This window comes from Miniopterus schreibersii (assembly GCF_964146895.1).
Source record: "Miniopterus schreibersii genome assembly, chromosome: 5".
In the NCBI taxonomy this organism is placed as follows: domain Eukaryota; kingdom Metazoa; phylum Chordata; class Mammalia; order Chiroptera; family Miniopteridae; genus Miniopterus; species Miniopterus schreibersii.
In genome coordinates, this window is record NC_138106.1 from 45,370,878 (window position 1) to 45,398,507 (window position 27,630).

General features: G+C 38.6%; 1 protein-coding gene across 1 annotated transcript; it reads left to right on the forward strand.

Moving 5' to 3' along the window:
- Positions 1-309: 309 nt before the first annotated feature.
- On the forward strand, positions 310-27,566 carry TFRC (transferrin receptor). Its single transcript, XM_081138257.1, has 19 exons — positions 310-432; positions 6,069-6,127; positions 6,918-7,125; positions 7,873-8,062; positions 9,919-10,059; positions 10,201-10,300; positions 11,492-11,605; positions 12,196-12,294; positions 13,372-13,511; positions 15,374-15,531; positions 16,296-16,415; positions 18,033-18,118; positions 18,320-18,383; positions 19,582-19,649; positions 20,537-20,595; positions 21,039-21,120; positions 22,634-22,855; positions 23,878-24,018; positions 24,566-27,566. Exons 2-19 carry the CDS (start codon positions 6,092-6,094, stop codon positions 24,806-24,808), a joined length of 2,271 nt encoding a protein of 756 aa, XP_080994383.1. The 5' UTR covers positions 310-432; positions 6,069-6,091; the 3' UTR covers positions 24,809-27,566.
- The last annotated feature ends 64 nt before the right edge of the window (positions 27,567-27,630 follow it).

Below are 27,630 nucleotides of genomic sequence, written 5' to 3' on the forward strand. Positions count from 1 at the left end.
GACTGGTGATCCGTCAAGGTTAGACGGCTGGCTCGGGGTAGCGGAGCTCGGGCGGCATCCCAGCGGAGAGCGGCCGGCCGCAGGCCGCGCGCCAATCACGCCTTCCCCGGCCACCCCACCCCCACCCCACCCCACCCCACCCCCCGCAGCCGAAGGTTTCGCGCCTTTTCCTTCCCCCGGCCCCGCCCCCCCCGCCCTCGAGGCCGGCCCAGGTACCGGTGCGTGCGCACCCTTCGCCCCGGGCGATCCGTTTCCCGGGCGCCTCCTTAGGTATACGTGCGGCAGGAAGTGACGCAAAGCCCGCGGGGGGTCGCGGAAGGCGGGGCCAGGCTATAAACAGCCGGTCCCGCCAGCTACCGGCTCAAAGGGCCACAGCATCGGCGGGCGGAGTTCTGGGGAAGGGCAGACCGAGGAGGCGGAGAAGGCTCAGGGGTGAGTGACGCGCCGCTGCCGATACTCCACCGCCCCGCGGGGCCTGCGAGGCTGGGCTGGTCCGGACGATCTGTGGAGCGCCCCCGCTCGGTGCTGTCCAGCATCCCCGGGGCGACGCGGGGAGGCTGCGGCTCCTCCGGGCGGGCGGGCGCGATGGAGCGGGACCCGAGTGCGTGTGGGGAAGCGGCCGCGGCGGCGCGAGGAGCGGGCTGCAGGTGCAGCGGGTTGGCTCGGCAGTGGGGAGAGGGGCTGCCCTTCTCTTCTTTTCTGCTCCCTACTCGGCTCAGTCGCCGAGCGGCGAGTGGTTTCCCAGTTAGGGCTGTGAGGGCGAGATGTAGGGTTCCCAACTGTCACTCTGCGCCCCGCCATTCTGCTTCCGGCTGCTCAGGCCACCCGATCCCTTGTCCTCACTGGCTGGCACTTAACCGATGCAGGACCGCGTGGGACAGCTCTACACCGCGGGCTCGGGAGCGAGGTGTCCGCCCCGCGCCGCGCCAGCCATGCTGCCGCAGGGTTGGCCCGCTCTGCCGCGAGCACGTGGCTGCTCTAGGAAGTGTCCCCAGGGAATGGCTGTAGGGCTGCGTGAGTGACCTTGAGCTGGTAGCCCTTGGCTCCCTTGGCGCTCGCGCCGGAACCTGGTCTCAACTGCTGAAAGGAACAAAGCTGCCCTGGATTCGGTTTCTAATGTGTCCTGGGCATTTAGTTGGGGGTTTCTGTGAGCTGTACACTTGAACTCTCCGGTATAACCTGATCTTTCTTGCCGCACGCTGCCTCTTGGCCTCGTGTGGGGCTTCTCAGTTTTCCCGAGACAGAAGCCGATTGAACACTGCAGGCTCCGCGAGTGCGTTGAGAATGATCAGATTGCTTCGCTCTCCTCACCATAAGATGGGAGACCATGGAAGTAAAACTACTTTGTGAAAGCTGTGGTCTAGAGGCTTAGTAAAAACTATTTGGATTGGAATTGACTTGCACCTTCAGGAAATTAGGGATGTGGTCAAATTAGGGATGTAGACAGCTCTCTAAGGTAGGAGAGTGGGTAAGAAAATAGTATTTTGTAACTTGACTATTTTCGGTTGACATTTTCCCTATGCACACTATAGTGACCTTGGGTACATCAGAAAACTTGATTGGGCCCGGCTGGCGTGGCTCAGCGGTTGAGCATCGGCCTAGGATCCGGGAGATCGCAGTTCGATTCCCGGTCAGGGCATATGCCAGGGTTGCGGGCTTGATCCCCCAGTGCCGGGAGTGCAGGAGGCAGCTGATCAATGACTCTCATCATTGATGTTTCTATTTTTCTCTCCCTTCTCTCTGAAATCAATAAAGGTATTTAAAAGAAAAAAAGAAAACTTGATTGCTACTTTTTCCTGTTTTCTTGGGGGGGGGGGGAGGGATTGTTAACAGGATTGAAGTAGGAAACAGTTGTCCTGTTACAGAAGTATTTAGATACGTAATATTTTCGTTCTGTGCTTAAATGTGAGTTGGGAATACTAGATGCTGATTCAGTTGTTTTTGAGCTGGGGAGTTTGACCTTATTGACAAAAATATTTTAGGTGATTTACAAAAGTTGTTTTTTTACTGTGAAAATCTAGGCACTCTAAGGTACTTGCTGGCCCTACTGTTCTCTTCCTCTCCCCCCTCAGTTTTGGATATAATAAACTCAGTATGTTTCACAAGAAAATCCACAATTAAAAAAATTTTGTCATTGATATGAAATATATTCCAAAAGTCTAAATATAGCATAGCACCCTTTAATTTGTCTTTGATGGAATGTTCTTTGTTGAGTAATGGTGTGCTTCTAGCCTGTGCTGAAGATTGTTGGATAGGGAAGAACACCTTGGCTAATTCTCCCCTAAGGCGAAGCATTTATTTGCCTCTGGTAATGTACTTATTTATAATGGAGCTAAATTAGACAACAATGAAAACTAGTTAAGAGATCTTCACCCTGGCTGATGTGGTTGGAGTGTTGTCCTGTACACCCAAAGGTGGCGGGTTCAATTTCCAGTCAGGGCACATACCCAGGTTTTGGGTTTGATCTCTGGTTGGGGTGCTCTGTGGAAGGCAACCAATGGGTGTTTTTCTTTCCTCTCTAAAGAATCAATTTTAAAAAATATATATATCCTCTGAAGCCTTTTGGAACTTGTGTGTGTGCCTTCTGTATGCTTTCCCAGATGAGCACTGCATGGAAAACTGCAATGACTTCAAGTGGTCCTGATCTTCCACAAGAGCAATCTTCTGAATGGGAATAAAGATATTGCTTGTTTTCTTTGATTTTCTCCACTGCCTTTTTAATTTAGATTCTTAAAGCTAGGAAAGACCTTGACCTACTCTTTACAAGTCAGTCTGCGTATACACAAGTATGAGTTCTGAGAGCCCTGCAAAAGTTTTGTAATCTACCTACTACCCAAGCTTTGCCCAGTGATTTTAGGATAAACCAGAATAGTTGCGGGGATAGGAAAAGATTCCAGGTATAAGGTTTTCATTATATTTTTGTATCATTTCCAAATGATATGAACAATGAACCTCATATACATTAAGCATGCCCCTGTGTTAAGAAATAAAGTCTTTACTTCCTTAGTTACCATGTAATTCCACATCAAGTATTATAGGATAGGGAAATCAGTCAGAGGAGGCTTCACAGAGATGGCCCTTGAGCTGAGCCTGGAAAAAATGAGGATTTCATGAACAGAGGAAGAACATTAGTGGGTAAAGGCAGGGTTTGGATTGTTTCATTTTGGAGAAAGTAGAGGGCAGTGAATGTCTAAATGGAGCCTCAAGTGGGCAGAGGAAGTTCGCTATATGTGAGCTCAGAACTTGAGACTGGGGCCTCTTTTCTAAATTGAGGTGAGCTTTTCAGTAATAACAAACAAGTGTCTTATTTTTATTCCAGGTAAAATGGGGTAGCAGCTTTGAGTGTATTATAAATAGATGAGAGTGTATTTTGGTTCCTATCTCCCGGTCTCCCTGGTTTCGAGACACCCCAAAGGAGCTTAAGACCTCAAGATAATTACTATTTTTAAAAATTAAATAGAAATTAGCCCTAGCTGGTTTGGCTCAGTGTTAAAGCGTTTGGCCCGCAGGCTGGAGTCCTGGGTTTGATTCCAGCCAAGGGCATGTACCTTGGTTGCAGGCTCAATCCCTGGTCCCCCTCACAGCTGGTGCAGGAGGCAATTGATGTCTCTCTCGAATTGATGTGTTTCTTGTCTCTCTTTCTCTCTCTCCCCCCTTCCACTCTGAAAAGCAATGGAAAAAATATCCTCGGGTGAGGATTTAAAAAAATTAAATAAAAAATTAATAGAAATTAATGCCACATTTAAAGAAAATAGGAATAAGATTGAATTTTAAAGACTCAGTTGAAAACATTTCAGATCCTCCTTCCATTTCACGTCCAGAATACACGGGGCTCTGTTTTGCTTACCTTAATTTTCATTATTAATGTGAGCGACTGAATAGTTATTGTTAAGAACACTAAAGATATACAAAGTGCTCATATGAATAAAAATCAAGGTAATATTTGGTTTGTTTCTTACAGTATATTATTGGCATTGGTGGTGACATCTTGAATAAGCCAAGTAAGAGTTGTTTGGCTTTTGGATATGGCCCTTTAACCGAACTTGCTTATAGACAGGATAGTGTTATTGCAACTAGGATGGAAAGCTTCTCTCCCATGCTTTTAGAGCACTTAAATTAGAGTAATTTCAGTTGGAAGAAAATTCATTAAGTGGTTTGTTTAAATAGAAGACTTTCCTATATGTGAGGTAATTTTGAAAGAACTACTCAAATTTGCTGTATATAAAACTAATAACTTTGGTGGATATCATAGCATTGTGTTCCTCACAGGTCTGAGGTTACAATAGGAATTGCCTAGGTCACAATTTTTTTCCTCTGACTTGATTTCTTTTATGGTATATGCTTAATTTTGTGTCTGGGGATTGAAATAGAAATAACATCTGTTTTCTCAGTAAAAAAAATGTACTTAGATTTTAATTATACAAAATCGTAGTTACATGTTTTAATGTAGACTTGCAATCACTCAATCTCATCATCATTTAGATCATTTATTTAAATATGTTGTCACTCTGTTAAAATTAAAACTAGAAACCTTGAGGAATGGCTGATTCAGATGAGAATTAAACTCATAAGCTGCTTTTTCCTAGAAAAGGGTGATTAAACTTGGTTCAGGGTGGGGCCTTCTAGCTCTGGCTCTAGTGATTGGGTTAGTTCAGTTCTGGTGCAGCCGTAGTGATAAACATTTTGTGCCAGATGGGGCAAGAGATTGTGCTTCTAAGAATATGATCTATGTATTGGCTCTGGTCTTGAAAACTACAGAATTAAATAAAATGTGTTAATAGGTTTTGATAGACTTTTCTAATTCCAGTTTATATAATACAATCTGCATATATCTCACAACTTGCTTTGTGCCATGTGAGTGTTAAATGTGCTGTAAAGTGTACTTGCAGTATTGGAAAAGCTGTAAAATAGATAGCATGACAAATGTTCATTTTATATTATCTCAACATACTGTCACTTTCAAGTGTCTAGATGCACTCAAACCAAATTAGATATCCAGATTTCAGTTAATACCTATACTTTAACTTAAATAGGACTCTCTGTTGGTTATAGAGGTATATTGCTTTGAAAAAGTTAAGATTAATTTTTTAGTATTTCTGGAGATGAGAACACAATTTCCACAAACCAGTAACACATTGAACTTCATTTTTAGATTACCAGTTTTCAGCCTTGAACAAGTCACTTAACCTCTCAGATAATTGGCCTCTTCATCTAGAAAATAGTATACTCTGTTTTTCCTTTTGTGTATTCTTTTTGCATCAAAAGCTCTATCAAGTCATTTATAGGAACTTCATTTAATCAGAAGGATCAGGTTTTTTCTTTCTTTTGGAGATGCTTTCTTAGTGATCTATGTAGCATGATCCATCAGTGAGTCTTGACTTAATTGTCCTTTGGCTTTTTTTTTTCTCCAGGTGCCAGTCTATTGTCTTTTGTATTTGTCCCTTTGACTAAATTCAGTTACTTAAACCTACTTACCATGGATGACAGTCTTACTAGTTTTCCTCATATTTTTAATTTGGAAAAATGTTAAGCCTGCAGGAAAATTTGAAATAGTAATATGCCTATCCATTGTACCCTTTACCTAGACTCATCAATTGTTAAGTTTTCACATTTGCATTATTTCTTAAATACTTTTTAAAAACTGAACTATTTGAAAGTAAGTTACAGACATTACAATACTTCATCCTTAAATTTTTAACCATTAAGCTCCTAAGAACAAGGCTCTCTCGAAAAACACAATACCATTGTCACACTCCCCAAATCTAACATTGATACAATACTGGTTTCCGGTATATAATTTACATTCAAATCCTGTATTTCTCCCAATAATGTCCTTGAAGTTGTCCCCACCCCCACCCCACCATACCTCAATTCCAGATCTAATCAAGGATTACACTAAATTTAGTTGTCATGTAAACTAAATGTCTCGGTGAAAGGCCCTTTCTAGAAAAGTGATAATATTTAAAAGTATATTTGATACATAATAATCTATTGTGGTAATGGAAGGCTTTATTATTATGATACAATGGCATCTATCTCATTACCATAATTCTCTATTGTATTACCAGGCTCTTCTGTGTGGCAGCTCAGAATGATGGATCAAGCCAGATCAGCATTCTCCAACTTGGTAAGATATTTTAAGTTTATATTTCTGTCACCAGTTTTTTTGTTTTGTTTTTTATATTTTTATTGATTTCAGAAAGAGGAAGGAGAGGGAGAGAGAGAAAAACATCAGTGGGAGAGAGTCATTGATCGGCTGCCTCCTGCACTCCCCCTGCTGGGGATCGAGCCCACAACCCGGGCATGTGCCCTGACCGGGAATCGAACCTCAATCTTCTGGATCATAGGTCCATGCTCAACTGCTGAGCCATGCTAGCTGGGCTCTGTCACCAGTTTGTAAGAATATGAAGTATACAATAATGACTTACACCAAGTAAATATGAAATAATACCCAAGGCTATTAGGTCTTCATTTACATTTGAAAGGATGATCTTGAGGCATAACTCATCCCACAAAAGAATATACTTAGTCTTGAGTAGAATTAATTATGGAAAATCTTGTCAGGTTTTAGGGCATTTGGGGCATGGTGGAGGGGGGCTGCTAAGTAGATCAGAAGAACTAAAGAAAGCACAGATCAAAATATATATGAGTAGATATACATAACAGAAACTCTGAGTGAAAAGGCAGAATGAGATGAAAAAGGCCAGTGTATTATCTGGCCCTCATCTGCTGCCACTGACAGAACTGGGCACAAAGAAGAATATTGGTTTGAAAGGGAAATTTTATTTCCTTAAGAACATATAGCAAGTTATAGTAATGGCCCAATAATATGTATAGTACCCAAACAAACTTTTTTGTTAACGCTCCTACTCCCTTTTCCATAATGCTTTCTTTCTCTTGTTTTAAAAAAATCTTAGTTTGGTGGAGAACCATTGTCGTATACCCGGTTTAGTCTTGCACAGCAAATAGATGGCGATAACAGTCATGTGGAGATGAAACTAGCTGCAGACGAAGAAGATGTTGACAATAACAAGAGGGGTAATCGTGTCCAAGTTGCAAAACGAAAAAGGTTTAATGGATTTATCTGCTGTGGGACTATTGCTATAATCATCTTTTTCTTGATCGGTAAGAGTCCTGTTCAAAACTTAAATGTTCCTTGTCACCAACTCTAGGAAATTGTTAATTGAATTCAGCAAACATTCATATTGTACCTTTTTATGTGCCACTGTGCTAGGTACTAGGAACGCAATCGTTAAGGTTCTATACCTGTCTTTGAGTTTAGCCTGGTCAGAGAAAAAGACATGAATCATTTCAGTGTAATGTGCAAATGTTAGACTAGAAATATGTACAGGATATTTGTAGCATAGAAGCTTGGCCTAAGGATTCAAGGAAGGCTTCTGGGAAGAAAAGATACCTATGCTTTGAAAAGGTAACTGTTTAAAGTTATTATGTAATTTATTAGATTAAATGGTATAAAATGTAGAACATATATATTAATTCCTTTCAAACTGCTTTAAATTTGATTAAAACCAGTATTTTCAAGACTTAGCCGAAAATATTAACAATCCCTATAGGAATAGATTATTATTATTATTATTATTATTATTATTATGTCTTTATTGAGTTCAAAGAGAGGAAGGGAGAGAGAGATGGAAACATCAATAATGAGAGAGTCATTGATCCACTACCTCTTGCATGCCCCCCACTGGAGATCAAGCCCGCAACCCGGGCATGTGCCCTGGCAGGGAATCGAACCGTGATCTCCTGGATCATAGGTCGATGCTCAACCACTGAGCTGAGCTGGCCAGGCCCTATAGGAGTAGATTATAAATAAAATTCTGTGAATTCAGCTCTGTAATTTTTCATCCTTAGGATTTATGGTTGGCTATTTGGGCTATTGTAAACGTGTAGAGCCAAAAGCTGAATGTGATAAAACAGAGTCTCCGGAGACAGAGGAAACAGAAGAGTACTTCCCTGAAGTACCTTCCCACTTATTTTGGACAGACCTCAAAGCAATGTTGTCAGAAAAACTGGATACCACAGACTTCATCAACACAATCAGGTAAGCCTGAGCTACTTCACAAGTTCAACCTCAATACCTGAACAAAGCTGACAGCCTAGAGGAAAGGCTTTTTAGAGTAGGGAGACTTCCCATGTTTTTTAGAGGGGAAGGAGTTAGTAAAGAACTAAAAGTATGTTTGTTTTTTAAAAATCCTTACTCTAGGATAGTTTTTCTTTTCAGAGAGAGAGAGGGAGAGAGAGAGAAATATTGATGTGAGAGAGACACAATTGGTTACCTCCTGCACATGCTCCAATCAGGGCTGGGGATGGAGCCTGCAACTGAGGTACGTACCCTTGGCCAGAATTAAACCCTGGACCCTTCTGTCCGAGGGCTAACACTCTAACCACTGAGCCAAACCTGCTAGGGCAGAATTCAAACTATTGATAGGGAAAAATGGTAGAACTTTTGTGGGGACTCTGCTTTTTCTTAAAAAAATTCACAAGTCCTTAATCTTTTTGTCATCTGGTTCTTTGTCTCTTGTTGCTTGCTATCAGACTTTCTTTTGCTCTGATTTTCCATCCTAACCCTTTTATTTTTTTAAATATGTCTTTATTGATTTCAGAGAGGGAGGGAGAGAGAGAAACATCAATGATGAGTCATTGATCGCCTGCCTCCTGCACGCCCCCTGCTGGGAATTGAGCCTGCAGGCTGGGAGTGTGCTGTGACCAGGAATGAAACCTCTTATCTCCTGGAATCATAGGTCCCCTCTGCTGAGCCACCCCCTTCTGGGCTGGGCTTTTTTTTTTTTTTTTTTTTTTTTTTTTAATTGACACTAGCCTTTTTTTAAGTCATGCTGAGCTCTCCTACTCTCCACAAAGGCATCAGTAGCCTTCTTCATCCTCTAGATCAAGACTAACTTGACTGCCCAACTTACATGTCCAGTATTCCTTGATTTTTTTCTGGTTCTCACTCATTAATCCATGCCCTAAGAAGTGTTCTTAAGGTTTCTGTCCTTAGATTTTTTTAAAAATTTATTTTAGATAGAAAAAGATAGAAACATCAACTGGCTGCCTCCTGCACTCCCCCTCCTGGGGATGGAGCCTGCAACCTGGGCAGGTGCCCTGACTGGGAATCACCTGTTACCTTTTGGTGCACTGCACACACCTAACCAACTGAGCCACACCGGGGTGATCCTTAGATTTTTAGTATCTTCCTTAGCCTCATCTAACTCAGTATAAAGAACAAATTCATCTTTTACCTTATCTGATGAATACTTTTGTGTATTCTGTGTACCAGGCATTATGGATGAAGTGAGAGTATAGTCTACCATAAGGAAAGATCAAATAACTAATATGCCGTATATATTTGCAAATAGCCATGGTAGGTCAGGATTAGCAGTTTCACTTCTAGGGGATTCACGGTGCTTCAAAGTAGGTGAAAGTTGAAGCTGTAATCTTGAGTTCATCACAGTAATACTATCTCATTTTTCTCAAAAAAGATCTTCTGGAATCTGCTCATTTCCCCTAAAACTATTCTGGACAGATATATTATATTGGGATGGGGCTCTTGAAGGAGTACTTTACAGTTGATAAAGTGGTTTAAACACTTTTGAAGTCATAAGTTTCTTCAGATATTGGGCAGTTTTTTTCTCCTAAATTGATCTCTATCTGGCCAGTCCATCACTGTTAATTTATAATTCTAATGGATAGTATTAAGTTATGCTTTTAAAACAATTTATTTGTTGGAAACTAGACTTTTGGTTATGAATATGCTGTAGTGCATACAGATATCAAATTATAATGGTGTATACCTGAAATTTATGTAATGTTATTAACCAATGCTATCTCAATTTCAAAAAACCAATTTGCTTGATGTTTGAGTTTGATGTTTATTTTAACTAACATTTTTTCCTCCAGGCAGCTAAACAAAGGTCCTCATGAGGCTGGATCTCAAGAAGATGAAAACCTTGCTTATTACCTTGAAAATGAATTCCGCAAACTTAAACTCAGCAAAGTCTGGCACGATGAACATTTTGTTAAGATTCAGGTCAAAGGCAGGTATGTTGAAAGATGATAAACTTATTTTACAGAAGTAGCTACTTTTAGTTATAAATATAGCAAAGACTAAATGTATTAAAGCCATTTAATTTTTCCCCCAATGGTGATCTTACCTTCATTTTAACTTAATCTTTTTAACAGTGCTCAAAACTCAGTGACCCTCATAAGTGGGGGCAGTGGGGTCTACCTGGTGGAGAATCCTCAGGGCTACGTGGCGTATAGTAAGGCTACGACAGTTACTGTGAGTAAGCCAAACAGTGCATGATTTTTCTTCTTCTCTGTTGAATAGCTCAGAAACTCATTGTCTTTACTGTTCTTAGGAGTTGTAGTAAAATTTACTTGTAAAATATAACTGATCATGAGATATTTTTGTTCTTAACCCTTCTATGCCATGGTAAAATAAAATTTACAAAATCCTCCTCTTGGTTGGCCAGGCCCTAAGTAATCCTGCTGCTCTTGTCTCAGTCTTTTCTCACCACTCTGATCTCCCTTCTGTTCCTCAAACACTCAAATTCAAGCACACTCTCACTTCAAGGCCTTTATAAAACTTGCCTTTTCCTTTACCAGGACCACTCTTTCCTAAATATCAGCATGGCTTGTTTCCTCACTTTATGCAAGTCTCTTCTCTAACATTACATCCCTTGAATGCATAACCCATGGACACAGACAATAGTGTGGTGAAGGCCTGGGGGGTGGAGGGAGTCAGTGGGGAAAAAAGGGACATCTGTAATACTTTCAACAGTAAAGATAAATTTAAAAACAACACGCACACAAAAAACACCACATACATGTATGTCAGGGGTCTGTCTAGTGGATGCCTTTTTAGCTAGATAAAGTTTTATGGTTAATCTCTGTCTTCCTGCTTGCTTGTGCTATATCACTTTCCCTGGCTATCCACAAACTAGGGGTTTAGAGGTGGGTGGAAAGAACATTGAGGATTTTAGTTCCCCTGCAAGCGTTCTCTATTTAGATATTTGTTTATTCATGTCAGTTTATATCTGCACATCTGAACTCTAATAAGTTGAGGAACGTTTTGATGACAACTTATATAAACATCTAAAAGTGGGTCTATGCAAGTCACTTTATTATAATTGACCATTTTGGGATACATTTGTTGTTAGAACTTTCAGTTATGACCTCAGTTGTCTGGGGTTCAAGTGCAGGAACATTATGTAATTGGTGCTGCCATGGCTAGCCTACAGTATTTATATTGGTCTGTGTCTTTGTTTAACATATCCTGTTATCCTTTCTCTTCCCCCAAGATGTCTGAAACACTGTAAAATAGGTTAAATGTAAAGAGATCAGTGAATGTTAAAGACAGCATTGCCCTTTTTTCCCCTGTCTTGGGTTTGATCTGTGAAACCAGTCTGCCTTAGACTCCATGGCTGTTCTAATGCCATAATGCTCATTAAATCTAATGTCTTTATTTTAGGGCAAACTGGTCCATGCTAATTTTGGCACTAAAGAAGACTTTGAGTCTTTAAGCACTCCTGTGAATGGATCTTTAGTGATTGTTAGAGCAGGGAAAATCACTTTTGCCGAAAAGGTGAGTATGAGTTATTAAATACATGCCTGTCATATCCTTCTCGATTAAATGGTATTATTTTATTACATTCTGAAAACCAGCAGTCATACCTGATAATATAATTTAATTTATTAAAGTACTCAACAAATCCCAATTATCTCAAGTTATGGGGTACTTCAAAACTATGACATATCCACTTTGATTATTTTGTAGCCATTACCTTTCAGTGAAAATGAACTCATCAAAAATGTTTAAGTGAAAACATTTTAAATTGTGTCTGTGTAACTAAGTTTTATGTATATATAGAATTCAATTATGACTAGGTTTTATAAAAAGGAAAATTAAAAGTCACACCTACACAAGGAATTAGAATGGAACATAGCAAAAGACAGTGATTATCTTGGATGGATTTTTATTATTTCTCTTTTAAACTCTTCGTAGTGAGCTTTAAGGCATATATTTTTCCTAAACATAAAAGCTATTTGAAACATTTGGGAGTATAGGTATGATCTTCTGTAGCCCTTTGTCCTTAAGCATAAAGTCCAGTATGTATTATTCCAGTTTTATATGATCCGATCTTCATATTCTGAGCTTTATGTGTTTTTCTTTAGGTTGCAAATGCTGAAAGTTTAAATGCAATTGGTGTTTTGATCTACATGGACTTTACTAAATTTCCCATTGTTAACGCAGATCTTCCAGTCTTTGGACATGTGAGTTCTTATTTCTTGAGCAAATGAATTTTTGGGGTTCTCAAAATTATTGCTAGATTTCACTTACATTAGTAGAAATAGAACTGTGTCTTCCTTAAATACTTTATTTTTTCTGGGAGAGTTTTAGCAGTAAGCAAGGAGGTGGATCATACGACTTTGAGACCTAGTCATTACTTTTTGCTAAAAGTGCTTTATCAGTATAGTAGTCCCTCCTTATCTGCAGTTTTGCTTTCAGTTTTCTACTGTCAATTGTGGTCTGAAAATATTAAATGGAAAATTCCAGAAATAATAAGTTTTAAATTGTGCAATTTTCTGAGTAGCATGATGAAATTTTGAGTTATCCTACTCCAGCCTGGGGCTGGAACCATCCCTTTCTCCAGAGTATCAACATATTGTACACATTACACACTCGTTAGTCACTAAGTAGCCGTCTCAGTTATCAGATTGACTATCATGGTATGGAAGTGCTTATGTTCAAGAAAGCCTCATTTCACTGAGGCATCTCAGGGAAGGTGGGGAGGGGGGAGTGGGCAGGGAGAGATTAATCAAAGAATTTATATGTTTCTAAGCATAACCCATGGACACAGACATTGGTCTGGGGAAGGCCTGGGGATGGGGTGGATGTGGGGTGGAGGGGATCAATGGGGGTAAAGGGGACATGTAATATTTTCAACAATAAAGATAAAAAGAAAGCCTCATTTTACTTAATAATGGCCCCAAAGTGCAAGAGTAGGGATATTGGCAGTTTGGATATGCCAAAGAGGAAGCCGTAAGTGTATGTATAGAAAAAAACATAGTATATGTGGGGTTCACTACTGTCCCCAGTTTCAGGCATCCACTGGGGGTCTTGGAATATATTCCCCACAGATATGGGGGAACTAGTGTAGTGTCTTAAGTTGAATTTGGCATGTGCCATATAAACAAGAACAAGAGTCACGTATCAGAGAGCCACAGAGACTTTCAGACACTAAGGTGCTAAACTAAGCTTGACCTATAGCCTCATACTGAATCTGAATCTTACAGGGAAAATTCTTGAATAGGTACATGATAGAGCTGATTACTCTTTTGTTTTACTAGGCTCATCTGGGAACAGGTGACCCTTATACACCGGGATTCCCTTCTTTCAATCACACTCAGTTTCCACCATCTCAGTCATCAGGATTGCCTAATATACCTGTCCAAACAATTTCCAGAGCCTCTGCAGAGAAACTGTTTGGGTAAGTTCTTATTCGAAAACTGTCTTGCAAGGTGAAGCTTTATGATTAGGGAGGAATAATTTGTTGATTTGATAAAATCTTAAAACAATTGGCTATAGTTTTTCACATTTGAGGAATGGGTAGCTATTAACTTGGTGTAGATAAAAATGAAATTTTTCTTCCATAAAGTGATATTAATAATAGATATTGGATTTATAAACTCAAGGAGTCCCTGTTCAGTTCACGCAGTGAATTCCTTGTGTAATATTGCTGGCATAGCTTCTGCTTGAATACTTCCTGTGGTAAAGGACTTTGTTGCCTATGGCAACCCATTCAATTATTAATGATCTGTTGGAATTCCCGTAGAGCTGAAATCTTATTTCCTATAACACTTGTTAGTTCTGGATTTTCTTTTTAGCAATAGAACAATCTAATTTTTCTTGTCTATAGATTTAATATCCTCAGTTCTCATATCCCTAGTGTATCAGCATCCCTTTTGAAAAACAGAACCCCATCTGATTAGAGGACATGTCATTAATTTTTATCTTGATCTGGACATATTTCCTACCTGGTATTGGCATAGGATATAGATCCAATTTCAGACACTCATGGGAGCATTTATTTGCTATGTGACATAGAGCAAGATACTCTAACCCCACTGATGATGTTTCTTTGACTTAATTGGATAGCTAAAATATATTCTACCTAATAGGGTGATTGGTCTCAAAAGAAGAGCATCTACATGTAAGGACTTTGTAAAATACTATGCAACTATTAATAATACTAAGAGGCATTTGTAATAGGTGATTCTTATTGACTCATACCAAATTTAGAATCAGGAAAATTTTCCCACTACCTAACCTGTGAAGCCAGCCCCCTAGTTTGTCCTTGTGTTGTGAAGGGTAATAATGTTTTGACATACAATTGATCCTTGAACAATGCAGGGGGTAGGCTGCCAACCCTACCCCCTGCACAGTTGAAAATCCTTGTATAAATTTTTTTTTTAATGTATCTTTATTGATTTCAGAGAGAGGAAAGGAGAGGGAGAGAGAGATAGAAACATCAGTGATGAGAGAGAGTCATTGATGGAGCCCGCAACCCGGGCATGTGCCCTGACCAGGAATCGAACCCCGATCGCCTGGATCCCAGGTCGACGCTCAACCGCTGAGCCACGCCCGGCTGGGCCCATGTATAAATTTTGACTCTCCAAAAACTTAACTTCTAATGGCCTGCTCTTGATCAATAATATCAACAGCTGATTAACATTCTGTTATATGTATATGTATTTGTATATTATACACTATATTCTTACAGTAAAGCTAGAAAAAAGTGTTAAAAGAATCATAAGGAAGAGAGAATACATTTATAGTAATGTACATATACACAAATTTTTTTCAATAAATAAGTTCAAACTGTGCTGTGCAAGGGTCAACTGTATTTATGTAAGTAAGCCCCTTTAGAGTAGTCATTGTTTTAATATTAATGACAATATTCTTTTATAACTGAGATAAGCCTGCATACATACTACCCTTGCTAGTGGAGAGAGTTAGTAAACATGGGAATATATTAATGGGCTTTTATAGAACTTCATTCTGAGTCCCCCTTGGTATCAATTTTAAATGTAAACTGTAACTGTCTGGCATGAAGGCACACATCAGAAGAAGGTAAGGACATTTTTTAAAAAATTGCTTAAACAAAGGAAGTAAGTCATGGCTTTGAAGGGACTGCCTGTAGATGAGAATAGACAATGCCACTAGGGGTCCATTTTGTATGTTCCCTTCATGTCCTCTCACCCTCGCCTCTGGGGGACGGCCAGGAGGACTGATTTCATAAACCTGGGGTAAGCCACAGTAACTCAGTGCTGATTTGTTTTTTACTTCTAGAAATATGGAAGGTGACTGTCCCTCTTCTTGGAAAACAGATGCTTCGTGTAAGCTGACAACCTCAGCGAATAAGAGTGTGAAACTCACTGTGAACAATGTGCTGAAAGAGACAAGAATTTTAAATGTCTTTGGTGTTATTAAAGGCTTTGAAGAACCAGGTAAAGAACCTTGGTTTTCATTTCTCTATTGCTCTACTTAGGTATTTCTGTTTTTCTCCCTCGTGTTAAGCATGTGGCCAGAGGAGGGAGTGTAGAAAGGCTGGCTTGGCTTTGTGTGAAATGCTAAGTCTTGTCCATCCTAAAGTGAATTGTTTAGGCGTCAGTTCCAGTGGGAGCTAATAAGGTCCTAGGAAAGTAACTTGTCAAAAACTTTAAAAAATACACCTCACCATTATGACTAGGAAATTGTTTTCAATTATTGAGTAGACCAGTGGTAAGCAAATATCTACTTAAGGGGGCAGATAATAAACATTTTACAGGCCATATAGTCTCTGTTGCAACTATTTAACTCTGGTATATAACATGAAAACAGCTATAGACAATACATAATGATCTCCTGGATCATGGATCGATGCTCAACCACTGAGCCACGCTGGCCTGGCGGGCCATCTATCTGTTTAAATGCAGTCAAATAGTCATATCATTTAGTATGGAAAGCCCTTGGGCTTCATTTGCTTATTAAACAGTAAGTGAGCACAAATAGATGGCTGATGAGTGAACTTAATTGGTAATGTAGAGAAAGAGGAGCAACACTAATAAGGAAAAAGATTAGTATTGTCATATGAATTTTTAATCCCCGAAGTCTTAAGGCTCTCTTACCCTTAATGCATATACTTTATTTTTACCCTGCTATGTATGAATGTGCTTATTCTAGACTTGGAAAACAGTTTAAGAGCTCATTGTATAATTTTTTTTTTTTTAAGATCGCTATGTTGTAGTAGGGGCGCAGAGGGATGCCTGGGGTCCTGGAGTTGTAAAATCCACTGTGGGAACAGCTCTTCTATTGGAACTTGCCCAGATATTCTCTGATATGGTCTTAAAAGGTAGAGTGCAAATTTTGAGAACTTGAATATCTATGTGTGCTACATATAGTTTTAAATGTTATAATGTGCTTTGCTCACTTTTGCCTTTGTCACTCCTTCTAAACCCTGAGTTCTTAAGTATAAAGAAGATTGCCTTTTGTTATATCTGCCTTTGACTTTTTAAAATAAAGTATAGTTGACATACAATATTAATTTCGGGTGTTCAACATAGTGAATTGACATTTTATATACTTTATGAAGTGATTACCATAAGCGTAGTAACCATCTGTTACCATACAAAGTTATTACAATATCATTGACTATATTCTGTGTGCTGCACATTATATCTCTGCCTTTGACTTTGAAAACAGCTTTCCATGCAGTGTCTTCATTGTACTGGGAATCATCAGTTTCTCTTGAGACACTGGAAAATGTTACATTTGGCCCTAATTCTGAGTTTGACATACCCAGAATGATACGGCAAATCTAACATGGCCCCTAAGGAATCTATTTGAAAGCAAGCAGTGGCATACCCCTGTACTAATGTTCTATAGTTTTATTATAAAATTAAGTATAATTTGATATACTTATACATTTAAGAATATATTTGTATATTATAAACATAATATGTAAAGGCTTATTTTGAAGCCTTTCTCCCATGTATTTGCCACTCCTCTACACCTGCCCACACACACATGCAAACCTTCATCACATTCTTGAATCTTTGGATCATAGGGTAAGTTGCAGTATTTAACTTTCATACCAAAAAGTACATTACTGCAGAAAATATATACCCAGGGAAAGGGAAGGGATGGAGAGCAGTGGTACATATAGCCCTCGAAGGAACTGTCACTGTTATAATTCTCTGAAAACTCTGCCCTATAACTTGTGAATTTGTGAATTTAACAATATCATAGACTAGCAAATGGGGTTGGTTGGTTTGTTTGTATTTTAAATATTTCTTTATTGACTTCAGATAGAGGAAGGGAGAGAGAGAGAGAGAGAAACATCAATGATGAGAGAGAGTCATTGATCGGCTGCCTCCTGCATGCCCCCGACTGGGGATCGAGCCCAAAACCCAGGCATGTGCCCTGGCTGGGAATCAAGCGCTATCTCTAGGATCCTAGATCAATGCTCAACTGCTGAGCTACACCCAGCCAGGCTAAAGTAATCTAGTGTTTTAAGTGACTGACTTTTAAGCAAATTGTTCTCCAAGAAGATACATTGTGATTTCAAATATCTCTTGGTCCAGAAGTTAAGGGACCCAAAGAATGGAATTGAAAAAGTGACTTTCAGTAAGCTGGTCCCTGCTGTGTACTTGAAATCTCATTTGTAAATGATTGCCTACTTTGTTCTTTCTAGATTACTTTTTTCAAATTTGTAAACATTTATTTTTATTGCATATAGTTGTCATACAATATTATATTAGTTTCAGTTGTGCAGCATAGTGATTTGGCATTTATTTCCTTACAATATGATCATGTAGATCACTTTTAAAATTTGTTTTTACCTGGTGTCTCAAAAGGAAAAGAAGTTTTTGAATCTGCTGTCTTGAATTAGAAGTTTCTGATTTTATCTTAAATCAGTTGCCTGCCTGTAACTTTTCCCAAGATAAAACTAACTTTTGTTGTCTTTCAGATGGGTTTAAACCTCGCAGAAGCATCGTCTTTGCCAGCTGGAGTGCTGGAGACTTCGGAGCTGTTGGTGCCACTGAGTGGCTAGAGGTATTAACTGTACCCAAAATGGCACCCAAACTTGTATTGCCTCAATTTGTCCTCCAGAAACCATGCTCTTATAGATTTGATCATAAATCACTTTTGCCTCTGTATATTTAGTCTCAATAGAATCCAAATTTAAAAAGAAACCCCTAATAATAGTTATTCTATGTGATTAGATTAATACAGATTTTTTTTCTCCTCTTTTAGGGATACCTTTCCTCCTTGCATTTAAAGGCTTTCACTTACATTAATCTGGATAAAGCTGTTCTTAGTAAGTATCCTTTTTATTAGCTGCTTATGAATTTAGATAAACTACTTATAAAACAGCAGAAGGCTTTCTAAAGCAGCATTTGTTACTTTTTACAATTTACATTGGCTGTATCCAGATCGAAAGATTGGCTTAGCTTTCTCTTAATAGTTCATTAAGTTATAAAATAGGCCCAGAGCCCTAGCAGGTTTGGCTCAGTGGTTAGAGCGTCAGCCCACGGACTGAAGGGTCCTGGGTTTGAGGACACGTACCTCATTTTCAGGCTCAATCTCCAGCCACAGTCCGGGCATGTGCAGGAGGCAACCAATCAGTGTGTCACGTCGATGTTTTTCTCTCCCCCGTTCCACTCTCTGAAAAGTAATGGAAAAAATATCCTCAGGTTAGAATTAAATAAATAAAATAAAATGGGTGCAGCTGGCCTTGTCTAGAGCAATGGTTCTCACTGTGGTCCCCAGATCAGTGGCATCAAGATCACCTGGGAACTGTTAGATATGAAAAAATTTCAGGCCCTGTCCCAGAGCTTTGAGTCAGAAACGAGAGCATAGGTCCAGCAAACTGGTTTAACAAGCATTCCAGGTGATTCTGATGCACTAAATTTTCAGAACTACTATATTTTAAACCAGAAGGAATTAAACCATGCCATGTAAAATGGTAATTCTAGAGACTAGTTCACATATTGCTAGATTGTAGCTTCATAGAGAGAGATACCAATTAAAAGAGTTTGAGTGTTATTAAAAGTGCAGATGTAGCCAATGGATGAACAAAGAACCATGAAATGTCTTCATTGGGGAAAAAAGGAGGAAGTTACAATTAAAATCTTACTAGATTTGTCATTCCCATTTTACTTATGCAGCAGAATGGATTACATATAGCAAGCTTACTGTAACTAGCAGATTACTGCCTTACTGCCTTAACATGGATGAACCAAATAGGTACTGAAAAACCAAATCATTAATATTAAAGTATGCAAACTCAAGTAGTAAGAGCTTCAATTGAGTCAAATTAAGGTTAGCAGTCACTAAAGAACTTTGATTTCTAGATCATTTTTATCTACTTCATTAAAGAGGATAGTTGTATGTGCCACTGATCTAGTTTATTGTCCTCCTTTCTTCCTGTTTGCCAAGTACTTGTAGTTGTAGAAGTAGCAGTGTGAAAATTGCTTGACTAGAGAAGGCACAATATTAAAATAATCTCTTTGCAGGTAATGGCACCTTCAAGGTTTCTGCCAGCCCACTGTTGTATTCACTTATTGAGAAAACAATGAAAGATGTAAGTGCATACCTAATTACGAAAATGTATAATTTTTTGCCTAATTCACGTAAGGTGAAAAACATTGATATTTAAACTGTTATGAGTAACCAATAACAGGAATTTATAGTAAATTTTGTAGCAGCATTATTTCAGTCCTACTCTTGGCTTATTTGTCCCCAGCCTATTGAACCATGTGAGGTGAGGGAGGGGGTTTATGAAGGGCTTTGATCGAAGAATGTGTAGTCTGTTTAGGAATATGTAGCGGAATTCCGTGAGGCCTAAGCTGTACTGTAGGTGCCTGCAGAGGGTTGTCTGTAGATACAGTCAGGATGTTATGGAAGGTTTTAAATGGACTTAACCTATCCCCAAGACTTAAGGCCAGATTAAATATTTATTGAATAAAGACAGACATGGGAGTGACCATAGTTTTGAATGTGCGAGGAATCAGATTTGCCTAATAGGATTAGAGGCTATAGATTGGAGTGATTAAAGTTGTTAGGGATCAAGGATGAGGGAACTTGACCTTGATTTCATGGGAAACTAGGAATTACAATAGGTTTTCCAATAAGGCAGTAATGTGTTTGCAGGTTAGCTTAGCAGTACTATAAAATGTGCTAGAAGGAAGAAATCAGAAATGAGATAGGCATATCATGAAGGCTAGGAGAGGACTTTTAAAACTGGTTAAACCACTTTTAACATGTTACGTAGGAAAACATTTTTTCTCACCTTAAACTAAAGGAACTAACAGCATGAGCTTAGTAGGAATAACTTCAGAAATTTGAGACTTTTGTCTTTAAAAACTTTTTTCAAGGAGATATAATAATTTTAATATTTTTATAAGTGTTTATAAAAGAAATGTTTCAAAAAGGTTCGTTTTAATGATAAATTAATTTCTTATTTTACAGGTGAAACATCCAGTTAATGGGTTGCCTCTATATAGGGATAGCAACTGGATCAACAATGCGTAAGTTGAAAAAAATGATCACCTGATAGGAAAACAATCATGCAGTAGCACCTACTGTGTTAGGTAGACATCTAAACGTAACCTTGCAGTGAGCTTACCTAGACCTAAAGAGATTTATTTTAAGACCTTATTTGGGGGCCTGGCCGCTGTGGCTCGGTTTGAGCTTCCACCCAGGAACCAAGAGGTCATTGATTCAATTCCTAGTGAGGGCGCATGCCTGGGGTCAGGTCTCATGCCCAGGCTGTGGGCTCCATCCCCAGTAGGGGGTGTGTGCAGGAGGCAGCCGATTTATGTTTCTATCTCTATCCCCCTCTCTCTAAAAATCACAATAAAGATATTTTTTTTTAAAAAAAAAGACCTCATTAGGTGCTAGGAGTAAAGTTACATGGTAGCATAGTCTGTTCTTTAGAAAACTTTCTAAAAAACACATCCTTCCCTTGCAGTGAGAAGCTTTCTTTTGATAATGCTGCTTTCCCTTTCCTGGCGTATTCTGGAATCCCAGCAGTTTCTTTCTGTTTTTGTGAGGTAAGTTTGAAGAACTGTAAAGCATTATATCTTGGATCTTCTTCCATCAATTTTGAGACCAAGTTTCTTAGAGTACTTAAAATGTTTTAAGAAGCATGCTACCTTATGATCAGTTTAAAAATAGAATTATTGTCTCAATTAGCTTAAGTAGCGTTTGATTTTATTTGCTAAAACTTCAATTAAGTAAGATCAGTTAATAGGCTACCTATTGGGCAGTGGAAGGATAGAATATTTCCACCGAAGTTCCACTGAACAATGCTGTTCCTCATACCTCTTGAAATATGGTTCTAGGTATTTGTCCTTAAGTAGGAATCATGTGTATAAGAAGAAACCAGGCAGCTGTAAGACTGATGTGAGACAGAACTTTGAACTGACCAAGCTGCAGGAAAACAAAATTGGCTTGGTACAGGAGCCAGTTAGAAGGCACTGAAAGACAGGCAGAGTAAACAGAACGATGAGGACTTCTGTGCTGAAGGGCTCGAGTTGGAAAGCCAGCTCAAGTTGGAAAACAGGATCTGAGCATGAGAGAACCTAGAAGTAGTATAGGGGATAAGGGTGGAAGCTGTTGACTTTGGCATCAAATTGTTGATCCACTAGAGGCTGGGTCTTTACTAGGTTTCTCATCACTCTGTTTTAGCCTTGGACTAGGAGGGGAAGGGTTTGAAATGAGGGAGTGATGAGAGATCTGGATTTGGAGAGTAAAACAGGTAGAATTCCCTTGACCTGCTAGAGTAGCAGAATGAATTGCATTGAAATAGCTGGTCATGATGTTTTAGTACATTAGGAAGAGCTAGGTGTCATTGCCTGTGGTTGAGGAAATTTATGGGTGATTCCTGTTACCTTCAGAAGTCATGTTTTTTATAAGCTTCTTAATGACTTCTTAGATGTCAAAACCTAGCAGTACTGGTTTAGAGCTACAGATAATACAGAAAAGTTCAGTCTGAAAGTAAAGAATTGAAGTCAGACCAAAGGATTATCAATGAGATTGTCACTGTGGACAGTGGTAGGTCCTAGAGCAAGAAATATTTACTAAGAGTTGTTTAGTGAAGGTAGAAGTTCTTGTGAGTATCAAGCATTCTTGTCAGAAAGGTAAAGTATGAATGGATCAAGTGCAGCATGATTAAGAAGGAAATTTTAGTTTAAGAGTAGTAACACTTTATATTGAAAGTACATTCCACGAATGCTCATTAAAATGGGCAAAACTTCCAGAGAGAAGATAACAAGGGTATAACTGAAGGAATTTGACCAGAGATCTGTTCTGGGTATCTGTTCCCTGTAATACAGCAGGGATTCTGTGGAACCTAAAGTAGTCATTCTTGGAGTAGGTTAGGTTCAAAGAAAGTAACAAAAGTGGTATCTTCTTAAAGTAGTGGATAAGAGAGAAAAATGGGGTTAGGAATATATTAGAAGCAAGGGAAGAATGCGGTTACTCTTACATTGATGGTGTAACTGGAATGTGAGGCACCTACTCTTCTAACCCACCTGAGCACATTACTCTCCCTTTGCTTTCCAGGACTTAGATTATCCTTACTTAGGTACTACCCAGGATACCTATGAGACACTGATGCAGCAGGTCCGTGAGCTGAAAAAAATGGCCCGTGCAGCAGCAGAAGTGGCTGGTCACTTAATGATCAAACTTACCCATGATGTTGAGTTGAACCTGAACTATGAGGCATACAATGAGAAAATGCTTCTTTTCGTGAGGGATATGAACCAGTTCAGAACAGACATAAAGGTGAGCGCTAATTAAAATCAGGTTCTTATTGCTGTAGTATTAAGCAGGTTGAACAATGATGTTTAGCTGTTCCTGGGGAGGGACATGATTGGTAACCAAAATACATTTTAAAGTGAACTGAGGTATCATTTTGCTTTGAATCCACAACTCATTTGAAGGGAAATCAGGAGGCTATAGGTCATAGATTAGGATAGAATAGACCACGGTCAGTATTTTAGAATCTAGAACTATGTTTTCTATGTTCATGTATTCCAAGCAACCCATAAAGAGCTAGGACCCAGAGATTCAACTATGACTTTGAACCTATGAGTTTAGACATATATGCCTTTGGAGATGACATTAGTGTTCATCCTGTGTGGTAGTCAAACATTTGATAAAATCAAAAGTGGTTTCCAGCTGATAACCAAATTTTAATTATTATGGCTTTCTATTTATTTTAATTTTTTAAAAATTTCTCTAGAGGGAGAGAGACATCGATTTTGTTGTTCCACTTGTCTAGGCATTCATTGATTGATTCTTGTATGTGCCCTGACGGAAGATTTAACCTGCAACCCTGGTGTATCGGGATGACTCTAACCATCTGAGCTATCCAGCCAAGGCTTATTATGGCTTTCTAGTAACAAATTGTAACTGACCAGAAAATGGGACTTAACCAGATGGAAATAACTAGATTCTGAAGTTTGTTGATCTCAACTGCTTCATGTAGGGAAATTGAACTGGAAACTATATACTACACAGGATAACTTGGACTAAGGAGATTATGTTAAATTTTTTGATGAGACTAAGAGTAGTACTTGTACTATATGCTGGGCTTAAATATGAGTGTATTGCTATAGTTTATAGAGCTTGTAACCTCCTGTTCAGGTGCTTTAGTCTAGCTTTCTCTGGATCTTGCACTTGTCTCTGAGCGATCCCCTTTTATCAGAATCCCAGTTGCTACACCTAAATTAGAAAGGTATATAGACTAACATCTTTAGAAATATAACATCTAATAGTGAATGTAATTTCTTTTTTTGCTTCAGGAGATGGGTCTGAATCTACAGTGGCTATATTCTGCTCGTGGAGACTTTTTTCGTGCTACTTCCAAACTAACAACAGATTATAAGAATGCAGAGAGAACGGACAGATTTGTCATGAGGGAAATCAATGACCGTATCATGAAAGTAAGTAACCTGAGAAAAGGAGGGACTAAAATATGTTAAATTTTAGTTGGTAAATCTTGCATTTCTAAAAAGGATAACTCCAGGACATAAAATCCTTTGCCGCTTTAGAATTCACAGGTTTTAACTCTTACAAGATCTAAAAGCAACATCAAAATTGGAAATACAAGAGACATTTGGCCTAGTACTAATTTTATTAAGCTTTAAAAACATTTTGAAGAAGAGATTAATTATTTTTAGCTGTCATTTTCTCTGTATTTCTGTTTTCTAATCCACCCCTTAGTCTGCTTGGAAAAAGATTCTGTTACAGCAGAAATTTGTAAACCTTTCATGTGTGTGCTCAACAACAACAACAAAAAGAGTTCACCTTTACAAAGGAATTGACATTTGGCTTTACAATTTTAACATTAGAAGATTAGTAGCCTGGTTCTCAGCATTCTTAAATTCAGGGAAATTTTTACCTTTGAAGTGGGAGAATGACAGATACCAGGTCTTTTCCTCACAACAAAACTCATAACTGTAAGCGCTCTTGTGTGCTTTGTTTTTTTAGGTGGAACATCACTTCCTCTCACCCTATGTATCACCAAAAGATGCTCCTTTCCGACATATCTTCTGGGGCTCTGGCTCTCACACTCTGTCAGCTTTACTGGAGCACTTAAAGCTGCGTCGGAAAAATAACAATGCTTTTAATGAAACACTGTTCAAGAACCAGCTGGCTTTAGCAACTTGGACTATTCAGGGAGCTGCAAATGCTCTCTCTGGTGACATTTGGGACATTGACAATGACTTTTAAATGCGATACCCATAACTTAGGGTACGTGGCTTGTGCTGGTTGTGCTAAATTTTCAGTAGGGCTATAAAACCTAATATTGTTAAAGTTCGACCCAATCATCCTGGTACTACTAGATGTCTTTAGGCAGCAGCTTTTAATACAGGGTAGGTACCTGTACTTCAAGTTAAAGTGAGTAACCACTTAAAAATGTTCGCAATAGAACATAATGGTAACTGCCTCTTTTCTGTTACATTTATAAAAAAGTCAGAACCAGTTATGTGAACTATTGCTCTAAATCCTAAGGACATGAACACTGGTATCTTTTGAGTGGGGAAGGAAGGTGATATCTGCTGAAGGTTAAAAGTGGTAGCTTAGTGGGATTCTCCATCTTCATCTGATGCTGGGTAACAGATACCAGGTTGTAAGAGCTTATCCTCCCAGTGAGCTCTATGCCTTCTTTAAGGATTTAGCTGGTTTCCACATCCCTGAGTGAAACAGTTAACTTTCAGAAGAGATGGGACTTGCTTTCTTTCCAGTGAGATCTGAAGTAGAGGCCCTTTGGCTGGATAAAATAAGGTTCAGCTGTTTATCGCAGGAGCAAGGCCTTAATGTGTTAACCTTCAAGATCATTTATCAAGAGAGAGGAGACCAGAAGCCAAAGACCTAGTATATTTTCTTTCCCTCTGTCCCCTCCCCCATAAGCCTTTGTTTAGTTGTTTGTTGTTTTTCCCCAAGATATTTTGAAAGAGAACCAGTTTTAGGTGTTTAATTTCAAACTCAGTTTGTCAGACTTTAAAGATTACATACTGCCAAATTTTGGTAAAAGTGTTAATTTTTTTGGAAAAAGCTTTCTATCATTTTGGCTCTGAGATATTTATTGTTTATTTATCAGTGACAGAGTTCACTATAAATGGTGTTGTTTTTTTTATAGAAGATAATTATCGGAAGCAGTGCCTTCCATAATTATGACAGTTATACTGTCGTGTTTTTTTTTTTTAAATAAAAGCAGCATCTGCTAATAAAACCCAACAGATACTGGAAGTTTTGCATTTATAATGGTCAATACTTGTTTTAGAAAACAGCCTCAAATAAAAATTTAAAGCTAATTATTAGAGAAGAATTAAATTTAATTAGGGGTTGCTAATCAAGTTAGACTTTTATTTAGCCAGGTAGATAAAAATGGTAGTTTTCCTAAATGCAATGAGTTGTGACCACATTATAAATTAATGTCACTTAAGGCAGCAATAGTGTTCATATGCAAAATTTTATAGCTCAATTCATCCAAGGTGTAACTGTAATTCAAATTTTGCAAAATTTCCAGTACCTTTGTCACAACCCTAACTCACATTATCGGGAGCAGTGTCTTCCATAATGCATAAAGAACAAGGTAGTTTTTGCCTACCACAGTGTCTATATCGGAGGCAGTGATCTCCATATGTTACACTAAGGGTGTACGTAATTATCGGGGACAGTGTTTCCCATAATTTTCTTCATGCAATGACATCTTCAAAGCTTGAAGATCGTTAGTATCTAACATGTATTTCTAGCTCCCTATAATTCTCTATCTTTTAGTTTTAGTTGCAGAAACATTTTGTGGTCATTAAACATTTGCTGGGTAAATTCAACCATGGTAAAATAGTATTACTTCCTTCAAGATTCTTTTTGTTGATTCAAAGGTTATTTTTAAACCTGATGTGGTGTTTTGTTATATTTGTGGTTTCTCTGGGTCTTCTGTTTAGCAGAATAGTAGCATACATTTATAATGTTTGCTATTGACAAATGAATTTAACTTCATCCCCTATATGCATGTTATCTCCTATAACCTTAGTTCATACAAGTTTGAATCCAGAACTGACCTTTTAGCTTAAAGCAGGAGAAACCCGTATAGGAGGTCTGGGGGGAGGGGGAGTGAGGAGTGTGGGGAGCCGAAGCTTGCAAAAGGATTTTTGGTCATGCCTACCTACCTACCTATTAGTACATGGTGGTCATGAGTTAAATGTAGATGCAAACAAATAAGTGTGAGACTACATGAGTAAAGACTTTGTTTTCTACTCAACCCGATGATAATCAGCTGTTTGTTATAGGGCAGTTCAATACTGTCACCTAAGACTGTCCATAGGATCTCTTAAGGTTCTTTGAACTTGGTGTCACCTAAGTTAAAATAGATCTAGATTATTACAACCTCACTGAATTGTTTCACTACTCAGTCTATTTAGTCTTCCTAGTGTTTTATCTTGGACGAATTTTAGTGTAGCTAAGTAAAAAGGTCATTGCTGGGATTCCTGGTTTGAGTATCATGCTTTATCATACTTTAATAAAAGCTCAGTGACTTCAAGGCATAATGAATAATGGGCATACATTTCACAGCAGTAAATCTCTTTAAAAACCTCTTTTCTATGGTTAAGGTTGAGTTATTTCCAATCAAACAAGTAGTAAGAGACTTAATATTCCTGAATGAAATGTGTATTTGACAAGTGACAACCTGCTGATCTTCATATTTTTTGTTTATAAATATGATGTACATTTTAAAGGTAAAGGATAGAATGAGTGAGCTCTGTCAATTCATTGTTCTAGAACTTGCATGACCTTTACTGTGTTTCCTCTTTGAATGTTCTTGAAATTTTACTTGGTTAAAGATGGCTTATTAATTAAACTTCTCAACCTACTGCTCAGCTATATCTTTGTAAACAAGTGATATGCCCTTATAATTGTACACAAGCTGGTATGTGCAACAATGTGGAGATTCCTTATCTGATTTAATAAAATGCTTGAACACTGAGTTATCCTTTCTTAAAATATTTTTTTAAGAGCAGTTTTAGATTTACAGCAAAATGGTGTAGAAA